The 17,269-nt window shown below is 37.9% G+C and overlaps 1 protein-coding gene across 1 annotated transcript in view; it reads right to left on the bottom strand.

Moving 5' to 3' along the window:
* Positions 1 to 16,849, bottom strand: part of LOC126183848 (probable ATP-dependent RNA helicase DDX31) — a 262,254-nt gene extending 245,405 nt beyond the window's left edge. Inside the window, exons 1-7 of the mRNA XM_049926135.1 lie at positions 16,344 to 16,849; positions 15,817 to 16,188; positions 15,470 to 15,736; positions 15,096 to 15,316; positions 8,300 to 8,597; positions 5,621 to 5,890; positions 5,475 to 5,534 (exon numbers count right to left, since the gene is read on the bottom strand). Of these exons, the coding sequence (XP_049782092.1) occupies positions 5,475 to 5,534; positions 5,621 to 5,890; positions 8,300 to 8,597; positions 15,096 to 15,316; positions 15,470 to 15,736; positions 15,817 to 16,188; positions 16,344 to 16,412 (1,557 nt within the window). The 5' untranslated portion in view covers positions 16,413 to 16,849. The remainder of the gene's footprint in view (positions 1 to 5,474; positions 5,535 to 5,620; positions 5,891 to 8,299; positions 8,598 to 15,095; positions 15,317 to 15,469; positions 15,737 to 15,816; positions 16,189 to 16,343) is intronic.
* Between the last annotated feature and the right edge of the window lie 420 nt (positions 16,850 to 17,269).

The following is a 17,269-nucleotide window of genomic DNA, read 5'->3' as shown; positions in this document are numbered from 1 at the left end:
TATTCGAGGAATGCTGTGGTGAATGTCTTCAACACAGGCTGAAACCACATCCAGATGTTGTGGGGTTGGGTGGCCACCTCTCATTACACATGTCAGATGTCTTAGGCAGGACAGACTGGTAAAACAGATAAGGCAGCGTACTGTGGTGGAACTAACATCAGACTTTAATGCTGGGCAGAGTACAAGTGTGTCTAAACACAGAGTGTACTGAACAATCCTAATGATGGGCCTCCACAACTGACAACCCATGCACATACCAATGTTAATACCACAAAATTGGCAACCATGACTTAAATGGGCACGTGGCCATGAGCACTGGACATCGGCGCAGTGGCAAAGCACAGCACGGTCTGATGAATCCCGATACCTTCTTCATCATGCTGATGGGAGGGCGTGAATCCATCATCTTCCAGGGGAACAGCTCCTTGACGCCTGTACTGCGACATGGAGGCAATCTGGTAGTAGCTCCATTATGCTCTCGGGAACATTCACATGAGCATCCCTGGGTCCATTGCAGCTCACACATGACACCATGAGAGTGAAGGAGTACTGTACACTGTTTGCAGACGACGTACACCCCTACATGGTGATAATCATGTTTCCTGATGGCAGTGGTATTTTTCAACAAGATAATGCGCCACTTCACAAAGTGGCAAGTTCCAGTTGGTGTGCTGGCTCCCAACTTGTCAGATCTGAACCCGACCAAACATGTCTGGGATGTGACTGAAGGTGACATCAGAGCTCATCGATCCCCTTCCTGGAGTTTACGGGAATTAGGTGATTTCTGCGTGCCCATGTAATGTCAGCTCCCTGCAGTGACCTACCAAGGCCTCACTGCTTCCATGTCACAATGCATTGCCTCTGTTACCAGTGGCAAAGATGGACATAATGTTCTGGCTGATCAGTGTATGTCCGATGTCAACATACAATAATCACTCATAGACAGCACATGGCAGCATTAGCAGTGGAGGGTGTATGACATGTTCCAGAGGGACGTGAAAAACAGTGCAGTCATTAAAAGTACTTGCCCGTGAAAGGCAAAGGTCCCAAGTTCGAGTCTCAGTCTGGCACACAGTTTTAATCTGCCAGGAAGTTTCATATCAGTGCACACTCCGCTGCACAGTGAAAATTTCATTCTGGAGTGCAGTCACTGTCCTAATGCAGAATCAGACTGATTTATATGATGTCCAAAGGGGCATTATCAATACCTTTCAGGCCAAGGGTGTAAGCATTTCCAAAACAGTTAAGTCGGTAAACTGCCAGGATGCTACTGAGGTTCAAGTACTCCGTGAATGGCAAAACAGCGCTATACAAAATGAGCAACATGGCAAAAGTGGTGTAGCATAAGCCATAGATGACGGGGGTAAACAACAGCTGTGGAGATGTATGCAACAAATAGATGTGCAACTGACCACCCGGGTGAACCACAGGGGCTACTGACTGCGTCTCCTTAATGACCACTCAGAAAACATTGCTGCGTGTGGGCCTCCGCAATAAGTGCTTGGTTCATGCACCCATGGTGACTGCTATTCATCATTGATTAAAGGTGGAATTTGCACACCAATACTGCAACTGGACGTCCAGTGAGTGGTGACAGGTGGCCTTCCCAGATAAATCATGCCTTATACTCCATTGGATAGATGGCCGTTGGCATGTACGGCATGGAACATTTGAAACCAAACACCCTGCCATCAGGAGGACGTGTTATGGTCTGGGAAACGTTTTTGTGGCATTCCCTGGGCTATCTAGTCATTCTGGAAGGCACAGTGCATCAACACAAGTATGTCTCTATCCTTGAGGACCACGCACACCCCTACATGCAATTTGCCCTTGGCAAGAGGACATCTACTAGCAGGACAATGCAAGGTGTCATACAGCTCAGAGTGTACATGCATGGTTCAAAGAGCACCCTGGCGACCAAACTTCCTAGATTTAAATCCACATGAGGATCTGTGGGATCACCTCTGCCAGGCTATTAGTGTAGTGCAGCTAGCCATGGCACTGGAGCCAGCATGGCTTCACACCCCTGCCGGTACCTTCCAGGACCTCACTGAAGCCCTTCCTGCACGTCTCGCAGTGGTCCGTGATGCAAAAAGTGGTTATTCAGACTTCCAACAGATGGTCACATTAATCTGACTGGACAGCGTATCTTAATATTTTCCCTTGTGGATGCTGCTTTGTAATTGGGATCGCCTTTAAGAGAAGCACAGCAACATTTTAATTTTTAAGCCTGCTTCTTAAAATCTGATAATGACTGAGAAAACTTCTTACAAGCCTTAATCAAACTTATACAAGAATTTCCATTGGAAACTAAATGCCCAAACCCATAAATGTTATTCAGCACTGTACTCCACTTTATCTGTTTCATTCAAACATGACAAACTTACTTTAAAAATTCATATACTCAAAATTATTCAGCAGACAAAGCTGACTCTTTACTTACCTTGTTCTGCAACATGCACTAAAAACACACACCTTAAAAATCTCCAATACCAATGACATCTCCGTAGCAGACCAAGATATTTACTCCTCTCTCTAATACATCCAAAATATTTCAAAAGTCTTCACAATAAGCATGTGGATACAGGTAATAAATATAAATTATAAGATCTGACCCAAGTTGTTATTACTGAGAGCAGCATTGGCATAAACATTTAATATACACCCACTTTAATGATGGGCAACACTAACATGATGAGTAATAATTGATACTTGTCAGTCTAATGGTGGAGTGACAAGCAGTTTTGCTGACAGAAAGGTCTTCAGTCAAATTGGCAATGACCTTGAGGCTCAAGTAAAGCTCGAGCTCATGTGTGTGAAATTATTTGTTTCTGATTCACAATTTAATTAATATGGCATTCATCACCATTTATCTTGCCTGATTTTAGCTTTTCCCTTGTAAGCATCACACGTGAGGGACAAGAACATGAGGCGACTAGCATTCTACATAGAAAATATGAACAACCTCCTATTCCCAACACAGTGACAGACAGCCAGTCACCTTTGGAAGATGAAGACAACAGGCAACAATGCCAAAGAGCAGTACCCAGAAAACCTCATGTAAAGCAAACAAATTCATACTGAAATAGCAGCAGTGACAAAGGACACCCATTTATCAGAGTCAATATTACAATATATGGTTTCCCAAAATTGCCACCAGAAGTATTAAAATGATTAAGGCGATGGCAAACTACCTTCCAACAGCTGAAGATAATACCACAGAACGAATTATGCCTGATAATTAATTAATTGTCTGATATCCAAGTATTTCTTGACTAACACTTTTTTTAATTCAGTTTAAATCCCTGATGATACTATGCTGGAGTACAAGGGTGCAGAAGAAATGTGTATGACTACCAGCACTGACCTAGAACAGATGAACAGAAATGATACTTTTATTCAAAGACAATAATGACACTGAAGTGACTTCAATTCATGATGGTCCCCTGGACATTACAAACAATGGGTCATGGCTCTTAATAAGGTGTGTGATCATCACAGACAGCAATGCACACTTTGCAACATGCTCCCATGCTGGTCATGTGACCCAGTAAAGAGTTCTTGTGGTAGGGAATTCCATTCATCCACCAGCTTGCTCGACGACTGCTGGGCCTTCGTCGGTGTATATTGATGCTCTGCTATATGTTTACCCAGTGCATCTCACACATGCTTGATGGTATTTAAGTTGGGGGAACGAACAGCCTAGCCCATTCACGGAATATACTCACACTGTAAGTGTTCCTCCACTCATGCTGTTCGATGCAGTTGTCTCCTGAAAAGATGTACATGGGGAAGTAGGACAGTGTCACAATAATAGTGACCAGTGAGTGTACCGTGTTCAAAGATTTGGATGTCTATATGCCCATGAAATGCTACGCCTACCCTCACCATAACACTTGGCTCACCAAAACGAGCATGTATGAGACTGCTCCTGGGTGCATTATGTGTAATTCCTCACTATGTGAGGGTACATCCAGCATTGTCAAACATGATTGTCTTGGTGGTCCAGGTGTTCAAGGTGTAGGGAGGCATAATGCTGCATGCGTGTTCTTACCTCCAAATCTATGAATAAGGTACACTCACTGGTCAGCGTTATTGTGACACTGTACTCCTTCCCCAAGTGCATTGTTTCAGGGGTGCATTCAGCCCCGACTTCATTTTTATGGATGACAATGCGCTCAGGTGGAGCAGCTCTTGGACTGAGAGGATATTCGGCAAACGGGCTGGCCTGCTCGCTACCCAAATTTAAATCCCAATGGGTGCATGTGGGATGCATTGGGGAGACATACTGGAGCAAATACACATGCAAAAACAACAGTCCAGCAGTTGCCAACCATGCTGATGGAAAAATGGGATGTCCCATCACAAAAAACAGCTTACCAACCTCGTGGTCGGCACGGGAGCACGCTGCACAGCATGCATTGCCATCTCTGGTGTTCACATATCCTATTAAGAATGATGTCTCATCATTTATAAAGTCAAGGGACTATCATGAACTGTGGCAACCTCAGTGTAATTATTGTCTTTAAATAAAAGTGTCATTTCTATTTCTTCCAGTTCTTTTCTGTACTATACCGTAGCAGTTGTTTCTATCTATGGTCCAAGTTTCATCGAGTTATGTTACTTGGCAGTGATATATCATGTGAAAGTTACTTTAACCCTTAAGTTTTGCATGCCACTAGAAGTTTCTGTGTTTATAATTACAGGCAGAGCCACTGAACAGGAGCATTTTTTTTTTTTTTTACCATTCCCACTAATAGGCTAGTACTCCAACCAACAGCACAGCTGCTTTTCTTATTAACCACCCCACCATCTACCATTCTAATATTAAAATGATAGAGATCTAGAAAACTGGAAAGCATTGTAGATGAGAAGTAGTGATCCAACTCAATGCTGCAAGAACAACAGATAAACACAGATCCACAGTCTCAAATAAAACAAAAAGTGACAGCAAACAAACACTTTAAAAATACAAATTTCCCCACTGATAAACAATTATCCACAGTGTTTTCATTGAACCTACAGCAATGGCTGCAGTAAATGTTGGTTAATGGAACACAACAAATACTTTCACAAGCCAATTATATGGAAGTCCCTATTTTGCTCACAGGAAGATTCACACAACCATGCATAACAGTAAGTGCATGTTGTGTTCTGATATTTTAAATGGGAAAATTTCCGAAAACAAAGGAAGTGCATTTTTCCACTTGAAAATAAACTGTAATTTGTAAAAATGGCAGTAATATAACTTGGCACAGAAGACAATAACACCTATATTTTATGCTCATACTATAATACACGAAAGACTCCTAGACTAATTATCAGCTCATATTGAGCAAAATACTCAGGCATATTGTGTATAACAGTTTTTAACAAACTTAAACCTCAAGCTCAGTAGTTTATCTCAAATGACTAAATCAAAATAACAGAACAGGAATAACACTGGAATGAATTAGAGAACTGTATGTACTCACTGTGCAGAAAAGCACACCACGCGAGGCACTCCTAAATGTTTTGAAAACTTCTGTTCTTTCCTGTAACAAATCAATGTTTTAAAAAAAAAATATTATAATTGGTATCACACAGTGCTCTTCTTTTACATTACATAAAGGGCACATACCTGCTGAGACATATGTCCATGTAGCCGGAAAACGTCAATATCTGCAAGGGCTCCTTCTTCATAATCTTGTTTGATAACAAGCGGTGTTTTAAGTTTCTTCTTTTTCTTCAATGAGTTTGATTCACTCTCTTCATCTGATATGTCATCCTCAGATGAGATATTACCAATGGCAGCTGAAGTATCATTCAGAACTACTGAGAATATGTCTGTATGGAAGTCCACCATATCTTGTGTTCCACAGAACACTATGATCTTCCTTTCTTCGCTGAACTGCAAGAGAACATATTTATTCAGATTAAATAATGCTACAAAAATAAGAAAAATCAATAATATACACCAGCAAAATTATTTTCATACTATCTGTCAATGACTTAAATTATGGGTGTATTATCTCCCCATCTTTTCTGGAAATGCTGTTGGCACAAGACAGAACATTCAGTCCAGTGATTAGCCTTCTTTCAACAAACAAAGAACAGCAGCATGATATACATTAGACTGCGAGGAATTGGAGGATGTAAGTCACTTAGTCATCATTTTTCAGTGCAACTAAAGTGAATCACCAGCAAAATCATTATCAAGCCAGACACAACTAAGAAATATTTCCAGTAGTATGATACAGTTCTCCAGATTCCTCTCAGATATCATAATCTCATACAATGGCACAAACACTGATTTGTGTTCAAGAAAGCAACTGAATTGAGCAAGTTCTGATTCAAACAAATTTGGTCAAAATAGGCAGACATAAGAACCCATTTTACATTAGTGTCACATATCAATCTATTTGACATATTACTTGATTTAATAATTATGTTTCTTTCATTTACTACATTAGTTTAAATATTCTGCCAGTTACAGTTTCAATGGGATGATAGCAACTTGCACTAATAAAATGAGGGTTTGCAAAGTGTACCACACACTTACATAACTCCACATTTTTAAATTTAATGTAAATGTAAACCTGAATATGTACATGGAGCAGTATCTATTGAGTCATGAGCTGAGTCTTAGTCTCTAGCTTTAAGGCTAAACATTTCAAGAGCAGAGATTCCTTGAAGAAAGAATATGGCAGAGAATAATTTTTATGGCTCGTGAATGACTAACTCTCTCCTTGGAAGAAGTAGGTAGTATTGTAATAAATTAAGACAGTGTAACACAGCTGAGCTTTGGCAGAAATATGTGGCATCTACAGAAAGTTCTCAAGCACAGATTATGTATATGAGCCAATCTGCAATCAAACAGTGTCCCTTTCATTTGAAGGACTGTCCTCTTACCAAGTGAGCTACCTGTACACAACTCACAACATGCCCTCAATTTCAATCTGCAACCAAGTCTTCTTCTCCTAGCCAAACTCTACAGTTGTTAATAGCAGACCATAACTCCAGTTTGGGTTGTGAACTGAATCTGCATAGTTTAGTCAATATCACTGGTTCCTTGAGCCAAAGATTAAGGCTAGGGAAAATTTCATATCACTGTACACTGTACTGCCAAGTGAAAGCTTTATTCTGGTTCTATACAAACTAATAAAAAGACATTTAACTACCCCTGTAGTGCTACCCATGGTAGCACAATCTTTTCTGAATAAAAGCCTATAGAGCACAGACTAGAAGTCAAATTTTATCTCATTACAATGAGAGTGTTGCTCATGGTACCCCAAAACTCATGTTTTGACTTTAATTTGACACGTTTATAGACCAATATACATAATTAACAACTTTTTGAGTCCTATACACAGAAACAAATTTTTTTAAACTTAAATAAACAAGCAAAGTCATATCATGAAACATAACAGAACAATAAAGTTGATATAAATAAATAGAAGTAAGACTAATTTCCACTGTTCCAATGGATGAAAGTTCCAATCAAGAACCCAAAGTTGAAGTCGGGAGGGGGGGGGGGGGGGGGTAGTGACATTAAGCAAGGCTATGCTAAACAGAAGATAAAAGATAATAGTCAGTAGAAAGAAAATGAGAAAGCCAAAGAGTACAATGTCCTACCAGATATAAATGTTCAGGTTTTATTGATAACAGATACTAAGTGCCTACCTTGTAAATTACTGTATTTGAATTCAAATAAACAATTAGTGAGATATTTCATTGAAAGGCCTGGTACAACAAAATTTTACATTCTAGTTTGAAGGTTCAACAGATTTCTCCCAGAAATTTAACTGACATATGACAACATGTGACTTGCAACAATCTACTTTCCTATGTAGTCCCAAAATAGATTAATTAATTAATTACATGACAGAAAAATAGGCAAATGAGTTAATACAACTTGGAACTGCAGCCAAAAGCTTTCAAGCTGTGTTTTTATGCCCAGAAGCAACTGAGCAAACACACATCATAAATATGGTCAAAATACCTATTTTTCTTTATGTACAAAAACAAATATCATGTCTCTTGAATAAAAAATTTAAAAGCCAATGAAGAATAAAATCTTATTTGTCAAAATGTTTAGGACTGTCACTATTGAGTAAATCAAATACAGAAATAAAATTGGTATCACAGTTATTTTTAACAACCATTCGCCAAGTTGAGATATGTGCAAATCAAAATAAAAACATGCAACTTGAGTTAGAGTTCTACAACTTGTAACAGTACACATAGTGAACGGAATTCATAAACCATGGAGGCTACTTACAAACTATGTAAAGAGAAAATCTTATACAAGAAGACTTGCCTGACATTTGCAGACAATGAATGCAATGAGACTGACAAGGCGAAGTTTTGCTGGTGTCATCATAAAGTACTGAGATAAAGTTGAAGGCAGGGTGATATCTGTATCCTTCTTTACTTCCGTTCCACCTTCTTCAGCAGTCTCAATGTATGTCGGATCTCTTAGAGCAAGATTAGAAAGATTTTTAACAGCTGGTGTAAGTGTTGCAGAGAGGAGTACACTCTGACGAAGAATGCTACCATATCCAGCACCGTAACACAATTCATATTCTTTCCGGTGATCATCCAACAACTGCAGCAAGCTGTAAAAATCATTCCATTTAGAATTCATGTGCACAGTATCCTAAAGATGAAATACATCACATGTAGATCTTTACATGAGCTAGTGCAATTTATTTTTTTTAAAGATCTGTTTAAATATGACAATGTCAATTAACATTAGTTCCAGAACCTACCATCACAGTGATAGACTACATTCAAACATATAACAGTATGTGCATATTGACACAACCATAAGCTTTAAACACAATAAATACAGTTGTTACAAAATTCCAAGGTACTTTTGAATTGCAACACATTCTGCTAGCCCCATAAATCAAAGGCAGCAATGGTTACAGACAAAACTTTCAGCACCCTGTGTGCCTAGCCCTTTCCTATGCACAGCGTCAATCTTCAAGTAAGCCGGTTAACTTCTGTAGCACCAGTCAGCATATATAACCTCTGTTCCATAAATGTTTATATTTCTATTAGTTATTCTGTAAACCATACCTAGCCACATTTCTTATCAAACTTTTCTATAACTAACAAAAACTACTAAATGACAAAGGATTATGTCTCAAACTGAAGCAACACATTATGATCTCCAATCCAAAGACAAATGTCTCATCTTGTGGCCTATAAATAAATCATATACCCACTAGTTTCTGCATATCCTGGTCTAAACTGATGGCATCAACAAAAGTCATTGTTATTAGGCTTACATGACTACTCTAATGCTAAAACATTATTAATCCCCTATGTGTGTTTCTCTTTGTCTTCCACACATTTGCTTACATTCAACATTAAAGATAGGCCTACTTCCCAGAATGACTGAAAATGTCTAGAACACAAAACAGATCACAGTACATAAAATATTTAACATTGTTGTATAAGAAATGAAACCTGGGATTTCTATCACTCACTTCATTTCTTATCTACAAAATTATAAAGTAGTAATATTATTTAAATGATAATTTTTGCAGCCGCAGGAATATTTTACCAAACTGAAATAGAGGGAGGGCAAAATGCTGCAACTAATAATGTTTAACAGAATGGATGATCTCTCTAATTTTCATGTGACATGTAAGGGAAATAAAATTTTAATAATAATTACAGGAATTCTTATTTGCTGACAGAAAATTAAAGTTTCATTTTGGTGTGCACAGTGAATGAAATGATGATATTTTACAATACCCTACCAGAAAATGGAAATATGAAACAACATGGTGAAGAAAACACCATATTTATATGTGCACTGATAGAGTGAGGAATGAAAGTGTCAATAAGCTCAAACAAATATGTTCATTGTGATACAAGGGGCCATAGCTGATAATGGCTTTACAACCTGTGGTGCCTGTTGAAGGAAGCCTGAACAGTGAAGGATACATTTGTAGCATTAGTACACCTGTTCTTTCATTATCTCTTACATCAGGGAGATGTGCTCCTCCAGCAAGACAATGCAGGTGCACACTAATGTCATGCTCCTCAAATTGCTCCTTGATACATTTGTTAACTCCCTGGCCAGCATGGACACTATTTCTGCTCCATAAAGCACATGTGACACATGATCGGACAGCATCTGGTACAGTCTGCATTACTGGCGATATCCACAGACCAGCTGGCACAACACGTGGAAATAGTGTGGAATACCTTTCTTCCAAGATAACATGTGGTACCTCTATGGCTGTACCTATGCACAACTGAAGGGCTATAGTTAAAGGAAACTACAAATTAAAATTGTCAAAGTCAATATGCCCAAGATAGGTGACTATGATCATACAGAGTGCACAATTTGAACAGCATGTGAACACAGTTTTAATTAAATAAGGTCACTGCTTCAACGTTTTAATTCCATCTGTTATTCACAATTTTATGTTTAGGAAAAATATGTCAACTACTGTATGAAACCAAAAGGACAGAAGTGGCTTTGTGATTAATTTGCTAACCAAGTAGTCTTCATTCCACCAAAATCAACAAAAAAATATAAAATTGCCAAGGTAGCAATCTCACTTTCACGACTCACTAATTGTACATGAGAACCGGGAAAAAACTAAAATGCAAGGAGACAGGATGTGTAATTTTTGTACAGCCCTGATACTGATATACTGAGATCTTATGAATATACGAAAGTAATGATGAAATACTGTCAATTGTGTGAGGCACCTGAATTATTTATCAATGGTATTAGTTTGACTATTTTAACGTGTAGGCAAACTTCTGAATCCAATGAAGCCCTATGCAGCCAACTGAGGAGTTGGTAGAACAAACAAGGGTGGTTTCAATGAGATTGGGAGCACTCTTGTGGCTATCCCAAAGCAAATATGTATGTCAGTCTGGTGATTCAACCTGTTGTTCTGCCATTCACGCACAGCATTCCTGTGGGTGTTTTCCAACATGATAACTCTCACCCACATACCGCTGTTGTAAACCAACAGGCTCTACAGAATGTTGACATGTTGCCTTGACCTCTTCAATCTGCAGATCTGTCTCCAATCGAGCACATATCAAACATCACTGAACGACAACTCCATCATCATCCACAACCAGCATTAACTGTCCCTGTATTGACCAACCAAGTGCAACAGGCATCCCACAAACTGAAATCCTGCATCTGCAGAACACAATGCATGCATGTTTGCATTTAACGTTCTGGTCGTTACATTGGCTAATAATGCAATGGCTTATCTTGCACTTACATTAACCTGTCACTGTGCCATTTTAATCACTTAAATATGCTACCTACACAAATGTATCCCTGAAATTCCATTACTCTTCATTAATATTTTTTGGCGTCGCAATTTTTTTTCCATCACTGTATATTAACAGCCCATCCTCATCTTTTAGAAAGAAGAAAACTGTGGTTGTCTTCACCTGTTCAGTATGATTATTACGGTGTCCCTTTATTCAACACATTGGTTATAGCCTTGCGCGAACTGAATTGTCTGTGTATGGGTTTGGCTATTCTGTCTTCTGCAGTTTTCTTTTAACAGTTCGTTCTAATAATGTATCATTTCTTCAACTCTCTCATCTCTCTTGGGTTGAAGTCTGCTGCTTTCTTTCTTCTTCTTGTTATCATGTGCTTAATTTCTATAAAAACATGTTCATATTCCCTCTGGAACACATATTTTAACTTCATTGAAGGTATGTGTGTGTCAGATTGGTCATCCTTTCGCAGAATGTATGTCTGGGTCAAATGTTTACACTATGTTGATATGTGCCAGTTTCATTAGTTTCCAATCCTGTTTCTGTTGCCCTCTTTCAATTAGACCTTTCAAGTGGGGCTTCATTTCCTCTGTCATTTAACTCTTTTTTTTAGACCTGAATCTTTTCTGGAGGAAGGAAATTTTTTTAGTTATGTGTTAATGCTTTTCAGTGATTTTTAAATGATTTACAGATGCAAGATTTATTCAAAAATATGTACCCTTTTTCAAAACATCCTTTTTACACTTTGATTCATTTTTTGGACTTAAATCATTAATTACAAAATATTTTCTATTGTAATAAACAGTAAAATGACCATTCAATAATTACCATTCAAAATAACAATAACAATATTCAGTTATACAGAAATATAGTGAAACAACCAAATCCATGTATTTTGTTGGTCATAAGCTTTTGCACATTGCTACACTGACTTGCAAATGTCTTCATAATGATGCCCAACTCTACATTAATTATTTTTTGAGGCTGTGATTCTATTTTCGTCAATGTATTTTAATGGCCTCCTCCTCCCCCCCCCCCCTTGCCCTCTTTTAGCAAGAAGAAAATTATATTGTGTGTGTCTTCACCTATTCAGTATGATCTCTTATGCCTGATTATTAAGTTGGCAGTACTTGCACATGATGAAAAGGTTAACATTCACAATTGTGTATCTCAAATTTCCACTGGGAAAAAATACTTCTGTCACAGCTAGGACACAGTAAGAGTTAATGTACATAACTGTTGCCAGAAGAGCTGACAGGTTTAATTACATGGGACAGATTTTTCAAAAAATGCTTAATTGAAGGTGTGTTCTGTATGTTTTGTTGAGAAAGTGTGATGATTTCTTCTCCTAGATAAAAGAACAGTCATTAGATTTCTTTCCTGGGCCATGCAAAGTCAACTCTCTTCTTTGTATGCTGAGCTGGATATGTGTTATTCCTAGAAGATGCACCATGTTAATCACAGTATCTGTGATTGAACAGAGCTTACACCTTTCAGCAACAACTGTCATGTAAGTAGCAAATCACAGAACACCTAGCTGCAATCTGAGCCAAATTACACTCCAGTTATTTAAGACAGCAGATACTTATAACCACCTGTGAAAATCAAAACTGTGTTAAGGAGACCTACTGTGTACACTTCTTTTATGACAGAGATGCTGCAGCTTAAAATGGGTGATATGAAATAGAAGCTTTGATGCATTTCATCAGTTACTGACAATAACAATCCATTACAAGTTTGTTTGCATGGCCATCCTCCACAGTAAGCGCAGAAATACTTGTTTTGTAAATAAAACCACATTTTCCTGCTGCACTGTAATTTATTTCTCCCAGACGCATTTTGCGTTTTTTTCTCTAAAGCATCTTAAGTGGGATGTTTGCTTGCATCTGTATTTCCTCTCATCTGGTCTGGAGGTCAAACTACATTTCCAAAACATAAGCATATTTTTACACTCCAAACTTTTTGTTCACACTGTTCACCATGTTTACTCTTATTTTCGTGGTGCACTATTACTCTTTTGCTGCCAGTTATAGATATTTGTTCGAAAACTGCTTTTAAAGATATAAATATCATGAGTTCATTATGTGTATCCTCCAGATGAGAGGAAACGCAGATGCCAATAAACTATCCCACTGAGGATGCCTTAGAGTAAAAAAGTGAAATGCTCCTGGGAGAAATAAATTACAGCTCAGCAAGTAAAAGCAGTTTTATTTACAAACAAACAATCAATTACATTTATATGGAAATACATTTTTCACAAACATGCAGAATTTCCTGAGACAATCCCACACTATTAGATGATAAGAGCTGAAGCCACTTTCAATGAAATGGAAGAAAGCATAGATCATGGAAAGCTCTGTGCAGGAAAATAAAACCATAGGAAATATGAGAAATTTGTTGCAGCCAATGATAATTAAGCGAACACACACAAAAGTAAGAGAAAAATTAATAAACAGTACAAAATAAACATTTAGCCTAAAAACAACAAAATAATGAATGCCTAATGCTGGAATGCAGTAAAGAGTGGGGCCTATAGTGTGTTGAACATTTAAGTAAGTTTGATGATGGTATCATGACATGCAATAAAGCTTGTCATGAGGACAGAGGAAGTGTAAAACACACAAACCAAATTTGTTGTGAAACTTTCTGAGTGATTCTGGTGTGCTAGTCCACGATTCAAACTGGAAGCTTTGCATATATCTGGTATGTGAAAGACTACAGCTCCACATTTGCCAGTGGATTTAGCACAAAGCTTTAATATACTATAAAATTTCATCGCCGTGGTATAGAATTGGATGCCACTGAAACTGTTTTGATATATGTCAAAGTACTCCAAACGGTCCCTGGCACTTACGAATACTCTAATGTGAAAAAATCTTAAATGTTTATTTTATAAGAGTATATCCTGAATGTGCATCTGTTCAATTACACTACAGGTCGCATGACAATATTTGACTAACACAACCGGTAATGAAAATTAAAGCATTTTCTTGAAGGATTTGTGGTGGTGGTTTATACATACCTCAAAGATAAAATGTACAGATATGCCAAAAGAAAACCTCTGTGAATAGAAGCAGCAGAAGGTGAGATGTTAAACTGTTGAATGGAAACTTGTTAGATTACATAAAAAAATTGGTAAACAAATGTGGCAATACTGTTTACTGGTAAAGCAGCAGCACATCAGGAAAAGTAATAAAAAGCAAGAGAACAAGTAGATAAACAAAATGGTTATTGTGGATGTGTGAATAAACAAATGAATGTCCAATGCTTCATAATTGCAGGTGACTACAGAGACTGGATATCAGAAAGAACAGACATATAGTCTACTCCATCAAAATCGAAGAAGACAAGGAAACAAACAAACTGACACCATTACAAAAAACAAAGTTAAATTCACAAAAAGGCACATTAAAATGACAGATAAGAGAATGGAACAGGAGAAGGTTATCAATTCAAAGTGTGAACCATCAGAAGGAGAAAAGAGAAAACTTACATGAAGAAATAAAAAAAAAAGTACATTAATCAAGTGCAAGTCAGCAGTGATAATGACAAAGTTTCCACAAAGCACAAAACACAGCCATTTCACATTTTCACATAGCATTACAGGTCTAATGAACGACCTCATGATTAATCTGTCATGAGGTAGGAATATCACTCAGTGAGTAGGTCTATGTTTCCTGTCCCTGAAATCTGAGTTACACATCAGCTACACAATTTTCATAGTCCAATAAATGTTATTTTTGAGTTATGGATTACTGAAGAGATACACTAAACTCAGCAACTGGTGTAGCAACATGTAATCAAAAGTAAAACAATTTCAAGACTGATCAGTCACTCACGCATTAATGTCACGTTCATAGCCCAGTTCAAACAGTCTGTCTGCTTCATCTACAACCAGCCATGAAGTACGATCAAACCTCAGGGCACGAGTTTTGTTAGCATGATCTAAAAGTCGCCCAGGTGTGCCCACCAATATAGTTATTCCTTTTCTTAGTCGTGCTTTCTCCGATTTCCGCTTTTCGCCACCCATCAGGCATCCGGGTACTATCCATGTGAATGGCTGTCCAATAAAAAATAACAGTTTTATTAAAACAGTTCTTATTTAATGATAATAAACCCAAAGCAAACAAGAAAGCACAAGTAGAACCACAAGTGTGCACATTAATAACATATAACACGTATGTGAGTGAATAAGTGTCACATATTTACTTACTTTAAGAAGTTTGACGAATACTTCATAAGTCTGTAGAGCCAATTCCCTGGTTGGCACGATAATGAGGGCATGGACGCCATCCTTTCGTGACAGCTTTGGTCTTATTTTTTGCAAAGCTTCAATTATAGGCACAGCATATGCTAAAGTTTTGCCACTACCTGTCTGTGATCTAACTAAAACATCCACACCTGATAATATGGTTGGTATTGTCATCTTCTGAACCATTGTTAACTTATTTATATTCATATTTTGGTTCAAGTTAGAAACCTAAAAATGACAAATTCATATTACAATCAATTAAGGTCATTTACAAACATGGTTGCTACAAACCTCAGCAGAAAACTTACAGTAAAAGGATGAATAGGCAACGCTTTAAATTCGTCTGTAGAAAATAAAATTTCCTTCACTGGTTCTGTGGGCTCTTTCTCCAACATCCTTGCTCGAAATTGGCTTTCTTTTGTGTCCTTCTCATGAAAGTCATCTCTATTCTTGGCTTCATTAGATTTCTTTCTCTTAAAACCTTCTGTGGCATGAGGTATGGAACTGGTAGATCTCTCAGACTGAATATGTGCAGATTCTTGTTCATCCTGGTGTGTATCACTAACAGTTTCCCTATCGAAACCTTCAACTTTGGAAAATTCTCTCTTGTGCTTAACAGCTTTCTTTACCATACCTTTGTTGGAAACCGCAGAAGGTACTGTTAAACGTGTCTTTCCAACCTGAAAATAATTAACGGAATCCAGTTGCGGTAAAATTCTACGCAGGAACAGCTTTCGTCGTGGAAAATTACAATAATGTCAGCATGTGACTCATGTTCGTAATATAACGAACAATATTTAGAAATGAATCTGAAAAGAAACTTTTACGTCATTACCTTCGATATGTTGTCGACATCAGAAGAAAAACTTCCAACATTTATCGAAATGCTGTCATTAAAATCCATTTTACACAAAAATTTGGGTAAATTTTTGTCACACAGCGAATAATACACGACATACAGCACCTTACGAGCAGTATCTTACTACGCACATCACAACGTAAACATCAGTGTCTGCTATTACACACTTCACTTGTAAACACACGTGCTCCCTTCGCTAAACCAAAGATAATATGAAAGATGCTCCAAACTTAGCAGTCAGCAGAAGTTTCTTAGCGTTCCAGATAACTACTTCACCCCTGTACACGTACGTAGCGATTAGGGAAACAACGACTCTCCGCCGACAAATTCAACAGATCTAAAGTATGTATATGATGCATATTTTACAAGTCATATTGAAAAAAACATACATTTGATCCATACAACTAAACTGACATACACTAACCTAAAGTGCGGGTTTATACCGAACAACACTGGTTTTCTTAGTATTCCCACAGTGTAACACAACTGTCAGGACACTCCCTGTTGTTACCGTCTGACAGATGGAACGACACTAGCGCTCCAAGCGGCGAGGAAGTTGAACGTCACACGTGTCGTAAGCATAATGTTCGTTTTGAATCCATTTCCTGCGTAATTTACGAAATATTTGAGTTATTTTCTTGCCTCCAAGGATCTGCGTAGTATCAGAAGGCATATATGTTTTTAAAATGATTCTAAAATAAGCGCAAGTATGGACAAAAACCATTAATCGAGTGGCAAGCTACCACACATTCCTGAAGAAACACTTGTGACATTGGATAGATTTGCAGCTTACCACGTTGATATCAAAAGAATATAAACACACAGATTCACACATAAGCTCATTTATCGTTCTGTGGGGCTACTATGTTTGTCATTGTCGCCTGCTGCCACAAGTACTACCT

The sequence above is a fragment of the Schistocerca cancellata genome, chromosome 4 (assembly GCF_023864275.1).
Source record: "Schistocerca cancellata isolate TAMUIC-IGC-003103 chromosome 4, iqSchCanc2.1, whole genome shotgun sequence".
NCBI classification, from domain to species: domain Eukaryota; kingdom Metazoa; phylum Arthropoda; class Insecta; order Orthoptera; family Acrididae; genus Schistocerca; species Schistocerca cancellata.
This window is presented reverse-complemented; position numbering and strand designations above follow the sequence as displayed.